The sequence below is a fragment of the Brassica rapa genome, chromosome A09 (assembly GCF_000309985.2).
Source record: "Brassica rapa cultivar Chiifu-401-42 chromosome A09, CAAS_Brap_v3.01, whole genome shotgun sequence".
Classification (NCBI taxonomy): Eukaryota; Viridiplantae; Streptophyta; class Magnoliopsida; order Brassicales; family Brassicaceae; genus Brassica; species Brassica rapa.
The window spans coordinates 17,389,105-17,401,243 of record NC_024803.2 but is presented as its reverse complement, the minus strand read 5'-3'; the positions used below and the strand labels follow the sequence as shown (position 1 = coordinate 17,401,243).

At 34.9% G+C, this 12,139-nt stretch overlaps 2 protein-coding genes and 1 long non-coding RNA gene across 4 annotated transcripts; 2 read left to right on the top strand and 1 right to left on the bottom strand.

Moving 5' to 3' along the window:
• Positions 1–54: 54 nt before the first annotated feature.
• On the top strand, positions 55–2,656 carry LOC103839837 (probable F-box protein At4g22030). Its single transcript, XM_009116322.3, has one exon. It carries the CDS (start codon positions 434–436, stop codon positions 1,637–1,639), a length of 1,206 nt encoding a protein of 401 aa, XP_009114570.2. The 5' UTR covers positions 55–433; the 3' UTR covers positions 1,640–2,656.
• A 73-nt stretch (positions 2,657–2,729) lies between these two features.
• LOC103839948 lies at positions 2,730–5,877 on the top strand. Its single transcript, XR_001956169.2, has 5 exons — positions 2,730–4,639; positions 5,081–5,180; positions 5,268–5,309; positions 5,532–5,573; positions 5,665–5,877. It is a non-coding gene; the product is annotated as an uncharacterized LOC103839948 (long non-coding RNA).
• Positions 5,878–6,086: 209 nt separating this feature from the next.
• On the bottom strand, positions 6,087–11,606 carry LOC103839834 (cysteine-rich receptor-like protein kinase 36). Of its 2 annotated transcripts, none has more exons than XM_033280499.1 (8): positions 10,762–11,606; positions 10,385–10,510; positions 10,185–10,306; positions 9,871–10,081; positions 9,535–9,772; positions 9,050–9,188; positions 8,539–8,969; positions 6,087–6,224 (listed from the first exon to the last, which is right to left on the bottom strand). In XM_033280499.1, exons 1-7 carry the CDS (start codon positions 11,555–11,557, stop codon positions 8,652–8,654), a joined length of 1,950 nt encoding a protein of 649 aa, XP_033136390.1. In that variant the 5' UTR covers positions 11,558–11,606; the 3' UTR covers positions 6,087–6,224; positions 8,539–8,651. The 2 variants fall into 2 exon arrangements, with proteins under 2 accessions (XP_033136390.1, XP_033136391.1); XM_033280500.1 differs by having other exon boundaries at positions 10,394–10,510.
• Between the last annotated feature and the right edge of the window lie 533 nt (positions 11,607–12,139).

Here is a 12,139-nt window from a genome sequence, read left to right as displayed (position 1 = left end):
TAGTAGTATTAAAGACTCGTTCTACGAAGATGACGGGTAAAATTAGGAGGCATCCGGTTTAGATCTAAACCGCCACACGAGAATCTATTGATCTCGGTTTAATAGTAGTATTAAAGACTCGTTCTACGAGGATGATGGCGGGTAAAATTGGGAGGCTTCCGGTTTAGACCAAAACCGCCACAGGAGAATCTATCAACGCCTGAGAATAATTGGTCTTTGGTCAAAATTCAATTTTAATTCTCTATTTGGTCAATTCAATTCATTTAATTTTCTATTCTTAGTGTATGCTCTGCCTATCAGCAAAAAAACTATATATATTTACAGCTACCATCATCATCTTCTTCATCAAACATAATCACAAAACTTCAGAAAAAAGTCAAGAAACCAACGAATCAAGAACCGGTTTAGTTCTTGTATACACACACACACACCAATGGCTTCATTGCAGGTTTCAAGATTAGTTCTTTCGTCTTCCTCTTCTTGCATGAGACCTAAAGCTGCGGTCTCCATCCCGAAACTGCCGAAATTTAACGTCTCTGTTCCGAAGATACCGACTTTGTCGGTTAAAGAACCGAGCTTTGAGGTGGATGGGTTCATGGAAACCCTTCCTCTTCCGTTGAAACAGAGGAGAGACTCTGATTCTATCCAAAGGGCACGCCTGAATGCAGTTCTTGAAGCAGTTATGGATAGGATCGAGATGCACAAGAACATCGGAGATCAACGGAACAATTGGAACTCTTTGTTGCTCAATTCCGTCAACATGATCACTCTCACAGCCGCTTTGATGGCTGGAATAGCCTCTGTTAATGTTCACGGAGGAGACTCTGTAACGGCCGTGAAGATAGCTTCGACGGTTTTGTTAGCTTCTGCCACAAGTATCAGTGCCTTGATGAGCAAGATTCAACCGTCGCAGCTCGCTGAAGAACAGAGGAACGCCACGAGGCTGTTCAAGAAGCTCAGAACAGAGCTCGAAATGTTTCTGAGAGAAAACGAGGCAATCTACGAGGAAGATGTGAAGGAAGCGATACAGAGAGTGTTGGCTCTAGACAAAGCTTACCCTCTTCCTCTAATCGGAACAATGCTCGAGAAGTTTCCCGAAGAGTTTAAACCGGCGACTTGGTGGCCTGAAAACAAACAGAGAAACCCTAAGACAGGTCTTGCGAACGGGTGGAGTCAAGAGCTGGAGATGGAGATGAGAGAAGTGGCTCATGTGGTTAAGACCAGAGACGCAGAAGAGTATGAGAAATTAGGTAACGTGGCGTTGAAGCTAAACCGGTTCTTGGCTATCTCTGGACCGGTTTTAACCGGAGTTTCTGCAGTGAGCTCTGTTTTTATCGGTCAAGATTCCGGTTTAGCTGGAGTTGTGGCGATGACTTGTGCTTCTTTGGCTGCGATTGTCAACACTTTGGAGCATGGTGGTCAAGTGGGAATGGTGTTTGAGATGTATAGAAACTCTGCGGGATTCTTCTCTCTGTTAGAAGAAACGATGAACTCGACAGAGAAGAGAGAGCATGGACAGGTGTTTGAGACAAAAGTTGCGTTGAAGCTAGGGAGAAGCTTGTCTGAACTGAGAGATCTCGCAAGGAAATCTAAAATCTCTCAGGTTAAGGCTAATGAATTTGCAAGCAAGCTTTTCTAGGTTTTAGTAGAGATAACTTCCATTGATTTGTATAGATGAATTCATTCATTCTTTGATTTATTTGTATCGACAAATTTATTTTACTTTTACAAAAGACAATATAAACCGATTGGTATGAAATTTTCACACCAAAAAAATGACCAGAACATTGAGAACTTGTTTAAAAAAAAAATTAACATTTAGAACCAATACTAGATTTAGATCCGTGTAGACCCCGGTCGGGTTGGAAAGCCAAAGTAACAACATGTTCAATACCACTAGGCTGCTTCAATATTGTAACTACCTGCATATTATTAATATATATATGATTTTAATTTATTTTTCTTTTTACAAAATAAAATAAAAAATAGATAAAACATAATATTTTGGGTTTGAAATTATATACCTGAACCGATCTGGAATTGGATGGAACCGACCCGAATCCAAACCGAAATTCTACCAAGTACTATTTGGATATAATTTCTCTATAACCGATATCCCCAAAACCGAACAAGTTTTACCCGAAACCAACCCGAATACCTGAAGTCGCAGCCCTACATCATATTATTAAATATTAATAGTAGCTAACTATTAATATTTATTTTATCATATATATATGTACGTATATCTATTTTTACGTTTTCTATAAAAACTATATTATTATATATTTGGTGAGGGTTTTGAAGAATTTGTTTCTTGCACTTGGATTAATTTTTTTATCCATTAAAGATACTCGTGTTATTGACTTTGTGAGAATTAAAGTGAGCGCGATACGTAAAAAACTGATTTATCAAATATTATTATAGAGATAGGAAATGCAATTTCTCATAAAATAATAAGAATATTTTTATTTTTTCTAAAGTTTCCCCTAGTTTTAATAGCAACATTTTCCCATTATAAGGTGTTAATGGTTTATATATTTTGATTGATTTAGAAATCCATATAGTATTTATAAATCCAAGTAAAATATGCAAATCCGGAGGTTTTCCCTCGGATTTGAGTCTTTGTATTTTTAACTAAAAAATCCAAACAAATCCATTCGAATCCATTATAAAATCAAATATATTAGTAAATCCGTATGATTGAATAACACTTGATTTGATACAGAATTTATGAATCATTAAACTAATAACACATGATTTTAATACAGATTTGAAAATCACTGAACCAATAACACTAGATTTAGTTCGGATTTTCAAATCCATTAAAATACAACAACCATTAAGTATCTCTCCAGTTTAACTGAAAATAGAATTATTAAAGAGATAACAACTAGAGAAATTCTATAAGATAGCAATTTTTAAGTTTTTGTCACATAAATAGCATTCAATGAGAAAAATGACCAAAATAAATTTTATTAAAAAGATAAAAGTATATTTTCACTCTAGGATTAACTAATCTAGACTTAGCATTCAATGAGAAAACTGCGATGTACTTGTAGAACATGGAATGCCTTATCCAAAACTCAGGTTTTTGGTAAAGAAGCAGCAAGGAATCAGTTTCTAGGGTTCACAGTGATTAATGGTAGGGTTTGTTCCTTGAAACTTGAACTGCAAGGAATCCATAACGAAGGAGACTTGGTTCATCAATCTACAAAGAAAATGAGTAAACTTGATCAAACCATTATTGATCAAGTTTTCCACAGTGGTGGCTTATTGTTATGCATCGATGGAAACAGTAACCTCGTGGTGTGGAACCCGTATCTGGGAAAAACCAGATGTATTCCACCTGCGAGTAGTGATATCGTATTACATGATATGTTTGGTTTCGGATACGACAAAGAACAATCGTAACCACAAAATCTTAAGGTTTTTCTATGACAAAGACCACCCCATTTAATTAGTATTCTTATTAACATTTTACCAAAAAAAAAAAAAAGACCACCCCCATTTTCTATTTCGAATTGTTCGATTTTAAGACTAGTTCTTTGAGGTTTCTTGACATCGAACCAGACTTTGATCTAGATTTTTGTTAAAGTGGTGTGTGGAAACACTTACTTTGTTGCTCAACATAACATAGCAAAGCTTGTAAACGTTTTACTCTGTTTTGATTTCACTACAGAGAGATTTTGTCATCCTCTGCCGTTTCACTACGCAGCTGAGTTTGAAAACGTGGCTCTATCTTGTGTTGGAGAGGAGAAGCTGGCTGTGTTGTATAAACATGAAGGCACAATGGAGATTTGGATTACGACTAACATTGAGCACCATGCCGTATCCTGGAGCAACTTTTTGAAAGTGGAGATGATACCCCTCAACGATTTTCGGGATGACTAGTTATGACACCGAAACTTTAACTGAGAGCTCCTTCATTGACGAGGAGAAGAAAATTGCTGTAGTATGTAATGTATTCAATCATAAACCAACCAAGAGCCACCAGATATGTTACACTCTCAAACCGCTCACATCATTGGACAAGACGGATACCTGAAATCTGTGCCTATAGGAGAATCAAGAAACCATGTACAGTACATACTATGAATCAAGTGTAGTGCAGTTAGGAATCAACCAAGAGGAAACACAAAGATGGCTTTTATCAAAGGAAAAGAAAGAAAACATAAGGGGGCAAGTTTAGTTGTATTATTTTAGTTCTTTAGAGCATGATTATCGCGTTTTTTTATAAGTATCTCTTAATTGCTGACTAGGATAAAAAATAAATAAAAAATGGGAATTACGTTAAGGAACGTAGCTTAATTAAGCACAAAAAGAGCCGCATCTTGTGGACACGCATCACGTTGATATGGTTCTGGGAGGAGAATACGAGGGGAGAAAAAAATCCATTTTTCACTCGTCGACGGAGTGGAAACAATCGTGGGTGATCTCCTCGAAGATGAAGCAAAGCGGCGGTGGCCTCCTCTCCGACCACAAAATCATAGGGTACAGAAAATTCTCGTCTCTGGCTTCCTCTTTATGCCTCTCGCTTCCTCTGTATGACAACAAAACTCTCATCTCTCGCTTCCTCTTTACGCCTCCATAACACTCTTCTCGCTGGCACTCCTCTCAAGCCTTAACGCCTCCGTAGCAGGTACAGAAAAATCTTTTCTTTAAAGGGTTTTCGGCAACTCGATCTCTTTAGATAATCATACACTTCTTCTGTTGTTAGTCTAATTGGGGTTTGTAACAAGTAACTGAGAGTGATTCTCCGGTGATTGGTTATGTCTGTCTGTGTTTGTGCCTTTGTGGTTTTAAGGTTGGTTCTTTTGTCATATTGAGAGGCTGTCTAATAGGAAACGTACAATGATTGATTGTGTCTCTATTTGTTTGTGGTTACTCTCCATTAAGTTTGGTTCGTATCAATAGTTAACGGTGGAGATGGTCAGAATATTATATCTTGATTGGGCATAGATAAACTTATATTGATCTTCTTTGGTTATGCGTTTTGTTTGCAACCTAATCCAAACTATGTTCTTATTTTTATTGTTTCCCCCCAACCATCCACCACTTTTATGTCTTATATGGTTTGTAGACAGCTTCAGGGTAAGCGTTTGAGTATTCTGAGCTTGAAAGAGCTGCAACACCTTGAGAAGCAGCTAGATGTCGCATTAATATCTGTGAGAGAGCGAAAGGTAAAGACTAGTAATATCACTCTTTCCCATTCCTTTTTCATAAAACATATTTGTTTTTCTTTTTGGCTAAAGGTTATGTGATTTCAGGAACTAATGTTGACTAAACAGCTTGAAGAATCACGCCTGAAGGTAACTCTTGAGTTGTATATATATATGAAACACTTGATTTTCATGTTTAGCTTCTATGGTCACTTCATGTAAGTTTATGTGAGACATCTCTGATGAACCGTGTTAAAACTCATGCCTACTGTATCTTTTGAGACTTGAGAGGTTAATGTTGTGGTATGTACCCAATAACATAGAGACTTACTGCAAGAATTGATCATTCAAAAAACATTTTAAACTTTGCAGGAACAGCGAGCAGAGCTAGAAAACGAGACCTTACGTGGACAGGTGAACGAAACCATTAATTTGTGTTGAATCATCTCTTATCACCAAGTCTTCTTTCTACTATCTAGTTCTAATCACATTCTATTTGAAATAGGTACAAGAACTGAGGAGTTTTCTCCCGTCGATCAACCAACACTATGCTCCATCCTACATCAGATGCTTCGCTATAGATCCCAATACCTCACTTTTAAACAACACTTCCTTGGGAGACATTAACTGCAGCCTCCAGACCTCCAAATTTCATTCATGTAATTAAAATTGGTACATTCATGCAATTAAAATGTATAATAATTTTTTTTGTAAGAACTCTAATTAAGAGCTTTGCAGTGGAGTATAAAAATGTTTGGGTTTTTTAATGTTGTGTCTTAAATTCTTAATTCACTTTTACTACTTAAAAGTATTAAAAGAAAAAGAACTACTAAATGGGTCTTTGGGATAATCATGCTCTTACGTATAGTTTCTATTGATTTTCATGTCGTTTTATGCAGAACTACTGATGGTCTTGCGTTTTGATAATTATCATCTAATACAAAGCCTTTATAGCTTCCAATTTTTTTTTCTTTTTTGATTAACAACCAAATCGAACCCAGCTGAAATTAATCGGTCACAGATATTAAGTGAACTGAATTCTCTGAATAACCATCTCAAACAATAATCCCCTATATATTAATTGAGAATCTTTTAAATAGTTATAACCTTAAGTTTGTACTAATTAAAAAAGAGACTCTATCCTATGTGGCAATTGTTTAAGCTTTTTTTATTGCTGACGTGGCTGAATTTTAGAGAGTTTTGGCAAAGCATAATCTAAAAATATACATCCCTAGCGAGAAATACAATTCGATGGACCTATAACCGTATTATTTATACCATGCGCTTTAATTCATGGATGGTGTGCATACTACGTATCATGTAAGCGTAACTATATATTAACATATAATAATTCAAGTCCAAATGTATTCGTTTGTAAGAAACTGTATCAAATTTTTCTGGAACCATTACGTACAAGTTATAAAGCTTTGGAAAAAAATAATCTAATTGTCTTTTTGATGGAAAGTATCATGTACACATGTACATGTATACTAATTATCTTTTTATACTCAACTATTCAAGTATTTTTTAAACACGTAATATATTATACTTAATACATTATCATGAATACCATAGTGTGTATTGCTACATAATCATGAATACCATAGTGCTATTGTATACATAATTGTGGACCGATCGGTTCAATATGGAACCTTACCAGTAATTTATGGTTTGGGGTGGATTATGAATCGTCTGGTTCTCATACAGTTGAAGTCTATATAGTTTAAGACTTAAATCTAATAGAAGTTGATTGTATAGGAAATAAAAGATGTGATTTGTTAATGTATAGTTGTAACATAAAATATTAATCCTTGCTATTTCTATACGTGCAACCATTACATTTAAGAATATCTTTCGTAAGTAAAACTTTCTTAAATTATACAGATGTACATATATTATATTTTTAAGACGAAAGATGTATATAGTGCTTATTACTTAAATCTAGAAGTGTGTGATTCAAACAATTTGTTACTATATATATAGTTTCACATCAAATATATATTTTTTGCCAAATGATATTTTCTATACGTGAAAAATACTTTTATATAGATCATTCATAGTTGGAATTTTAAAATTTTGAATAATTCACATATATTCCATATTGTGTTGACATAAATGAGCTTTCGTCAGTTGTATACATTATTCCATAAAATATTGTTGAATGATTGTTATACTGTAAGTATAGATTTGTATAATAAATAATGAATCGTAAGATTTGTATAATAAATACTGCAACCTCTTCTTTTTGATTGATTGCAATAATTGAGAAGTTTTTATTATAATGAAAAGTTCATGTATTGCATGCATGCATCGATTGACCCTTTTTGCAGTAGTTTCTCCAAAATTTAATTTGTGCATCTTTGCTAATATATATACCAAATCTTATAATAAATGTTATTAAGCTACTATACAATTGATCATTTTTTATTCAATTGTATTATTCAGAACATTAGTTAATAGTATGGACAAAAAAAAAATGAACCGAACCAAACTAAACTAACCCAACCAATTCAAATAGATTAAAAACTAAAGTATATGTCGTCTAGACTATTTGATTAATATTTTATCAATCAAATTGGTTTATTTTGGTTCATTTTATGAACCAAGCCGAAGCGAAGTGTTTTTATTTATATTAGTTAAACATGATAATAATATTAAGATTTAATAAATCTAATCATTGCTAAAAGTGGAAGATCACGCGTATTTGGATCCTCTTTCGTCAACTGCTTTGCATCAAGTTGGCTGGCTCCTTATGCTGGCTAAGAGGCTGTAAGTTAGTTTTTTAAAAGTTTCTATTCGAAAATAAAAAAAAACTTAAACGATTAAAAAAAATATTCATTTTACTTTTAAATGAATAAAATAAACACAATTAAAAAAAATGAATTTCATACATTAACATCAAAATCAAAAATCTACTTATTATACTTAATTATATTAGGTTTGAATATAATAATACAAAATTATAGGATTAAATCTTTAGCTTTAAAATTAAATGTGAAGAAAATAATGATTTAATGTCAAATGATGATTTTTTTATGTTCTTATAAATTATATTTTTGTAACTGAAGTAGAACAAAACTATAAAAGGGAAACGAATCGACTGAAATAAACAAACACAAACAAAACCAAATTAAGCTGCACTAAACACAAACCAAACTAAAACCAAAATCGAACACAAATCAAACCTAAGTAAAACTGAACCAAATCAAATTAATTTGGGTTGAGTATAGTCAAGATTCTCTAAGACCAAAATAAACCCAGCCAAACCTATACTGAAGCTATAAATAAACCGAGTGACATGACATCATTTGTCAATACTATATGTTTTAAATATTTATCATAAAAACTCGCCTTGCCCAAAGCGCAGTTATTATCCTATATACATTATTAGGCTATCCAACACCGTAGTTCTGTCTTGAATCCGGATGAGGTTAACTTGTGTCCAAAGAAACTTGTACAAAAAACTCTCAACAGATCGATAACGTGGACAATTCACCGAGGATGCAACACAGTAATCGACACCTCGTCCACCGAAAACTTAGAATCTTTAGACTTATTCATGTATCTTTCTGCAGGTTTCACCAAGAGAGGGAGAGTCACGAAAGCAGCTTCTGTAGGGTTAGGAATCGCAAAAGTACCGTCTCTTGCAAGCCAAACTATTACAGAGTTCATGGTTGGTCTCTTTGCTGCATTCTCTTGAACACACAACAAACCAATCTGAATCAACTTTACGATCTCGTTTATGGGATGCTCGCTTAAGTAAGGGTCGATTATACTCTGAGGCTCTCCTTCGACCCATCTCTTCCATGCCTGAATCAAAAGAAAATAATTCTTACCCTTATGTTTACAAAAGGTGTAAAGATAAACAAGAGAGAAAATGTGATCCTTACAAAAGCTGGAAGTCCCTCTGCTTCGAAGTTCTTGTTTCTTTCACCACTTATCATCTCCAGAAGCATAACACCGAAGCTGTAAACATCAGACTTTGCTGAGAATTGTCCGTGTCTCACGTACTCTGGAGCCATATATCCACTGCAAGAACCCAAATCACATTAATGGTGATACTAATTTCAAGAATATATAAACTTTAATGTAAACCAAAAACAGAGGATCTAATTCTAAAACATACCCCCTCCGTTTCATATTAAGTGTGGCTTTAGATAATTTTTTTCGTTACAAAATAAGTGTGGTTTTTGATTTTCAATGCAAAATTTATTTTTCTATTTGTTGAAATATGATTAGGTATATAGGTAATAGTATTTTTATATAGAAAATGTACAAAATTAATTGTATCCTTAATCCGTGTGCAGAAACCTAAAACAACACTTATAATGAAACAGAGAGAATAGCATGTAAGTCTGAAACAGAGCACACTTACTAGGTTCCAACTACTCTGCTGGTCTCTCCTCGAGTTTCGTCCATGTTAAACAACCTGGCCATCCCAAAGTCTGCAACTTTAGGGTTCATCTCAGCGTCTAAGAGAATGTTACTCGCCTTCAAATCTCTATGAATAATCCTCAGCTGAGAATCCTCATGGAGATAAAGAAGCCCTCTTGCAACTCCTTCTATGATTCTACACCTCACATCCCATGTAAGTAGCCAACGTTTGTCTTCATCTAGAGATCCACAAAGAAAAAAATAGTATTTATTTTCAACTAATCTGATAAGAAAATGGTAATAAAAATACATTAGAATCGGTCTTGGGAGCGCTTACCGAAGATAAAGTGATCAAGACTTGAATTAGGGACATGCTCGTAAACAAGAATCTCTTCATCTCCTTCATTACAGAAGCCAAGAAGCTTAACTAGATTCCTATGTTGGAGTCTTGTTAAGAGTAAAACCTCATTCTTAAACTCTAAGTCTCCTTGTCCTGACCCTCCAGCTAATCTCTTTACCGCTATCTCTTGTCCGCTTGGTAAAATCCCCTGAAAACCGGTATGACATTATGTACACATATAAATGTTTTGAAAACATATATTATCAGTGACAAAAAAAAAAATATATTACAAGTTTTATGGAAGTTCTTACCTTGTAGACAGATCCAAATCCACCTTGTCCAAGTTTATTTTCCGCTGAGAACTCATCGGTTGCGATTAAGATCATGCCGAGATCAAATCTTAACATAGATTGACCATCCGAATCAGAGTTTTCTGCACATACATAAAAACATCTTTCCTTCAAAACAAAACTCCAAAACATCTACTCAAAAGCCACGAAAGTAAACTCACTGTTGATACCAGCATAAATCCTCCTCCGCATCTGGCGATAAGCAATCACGAAACCAACAAACACGAAGATGTTAATGACTGTTGGAACGACAGCGACCACAATGCTCCACGGTTGAAAAGTTCCTCCTGAAGAGTCCCCAAGCAGTTAAGTTTCATGCAAGTCAGCCAACTCAGCATAAAAATATTTATTTTAGTACTTCCCCTCTATTTAACGTTTTAGAGGAATATTTTTGTACCAAATTAGATAACGTTTATATAAATTTTGTATTATGAAATTTGTTTATCATTGATGGAATTGTGGACTATAAATAATTAATGATATTTTTGTTTAGAAAACAAAAAAAAAATGTTTTGAAAAGTTCTTATTGTGGGAATACCTTTCTTGGTCTGAGCATCTTCTTGAAAAGGTCGAGGAGGCGCGGAAACTCTTTCTAGGTTATCAAATGCTCCTACGAAAGGGTATAAGTCCCACCTGAAATAGCAACTAGGAACTGCAATCGTGCTCCCGATTCTTCCCCAGTACTCTTCTAGATTATACTTAACAATCTCTCCCAAACAATACTTACAGTCACCTGAAGATAAATCAGGTGTGCATTGCATCAACATATAAACCTCAGGGGAGTCCGTAAACTCTGCACTTGAGACTCCATAGTACTTCAATGCTGAAGACTCATCAGCCTTGGATGCATCCTCGATTGTTCGATTCGCCGTGGCCCTAAACTCTTCGGTGAAACGGGTCAGATTTGTAGAGGGAAGACTCGAGTGAGGAATGTTTTCGAGTGGCTCAAGCTTTAGTTTTCCATACGTGGGGAGATTTGAGTAACGTACTAGACAAGAAACGTTTGCATCGTTTTCAGCTTCCCAGTGATACGCTTCAGCTTTGCCTTGGCACTGTGTCAACAGGTTCCTACTTACTCTATCGACGCAGCGACGACAATCCTGATCCTCGTAGTGTTTTCGGCAGAGAGCGAGAGCGTAAACTCCGCCTAGCGAAGCGTTGTAGAAACCGCGTTGTGCGATAACGTTTGAGGCAAGAGAAGGCAAGAGAGTCTTGAGGTCGTCGCCAAAGGTTGTGTTTGGAGAGAAGGTTTCGTCGCCGCAGAGGAAGTTAGTGTGAACGCCATTGATGGTCAAGAGAAAGATGAGGAGCTGAATGAGAACTGACTTTTCCATCTATGTAAACAATTCACGTACGATTATTAAAACATTTAGTTTGGCTTTAAATAAAGAGATGTTGATTTGTAAATTTTCTTTGAAATTAAACAAAGAGTAGATGAAGGAATAGACGTTTCTACTGTCATATCGTTTTCATCAGTGGAAAAAAAAACTTTTTAGAAATACTGACTTTTTTGTGTAGATACGTAAAGAGCAAGGAAGAGACTTTTCTCTACTGCGACGTAAGGGACACGTCGAAACACCTCAGGGAAATGAAGTGTATGAACAGAGATAGAGTCAAGGGCCTACGTGATTCAGTGATTCTTTCTTTCTTTCTTTTTTATGATTCAGTGATTCATATATGGTCAAATGATGAGAAGGCAATGGAAGTCAAATCAAAAGACTGATTTATTAGAAATCTTCATATTGCAATTGCTTGTAAGATTGGAACAATTCGAATCATCATACAATGAAACTGAAAATAAATGGTAAGAAAGGAATATAATATTCTGAATATATTTCACAAGAAAACTAATGAATAGATTGTGAGGTCAAAATGTATGGTATTGTTATTATCATTAACTGTATTCATGATGAAAA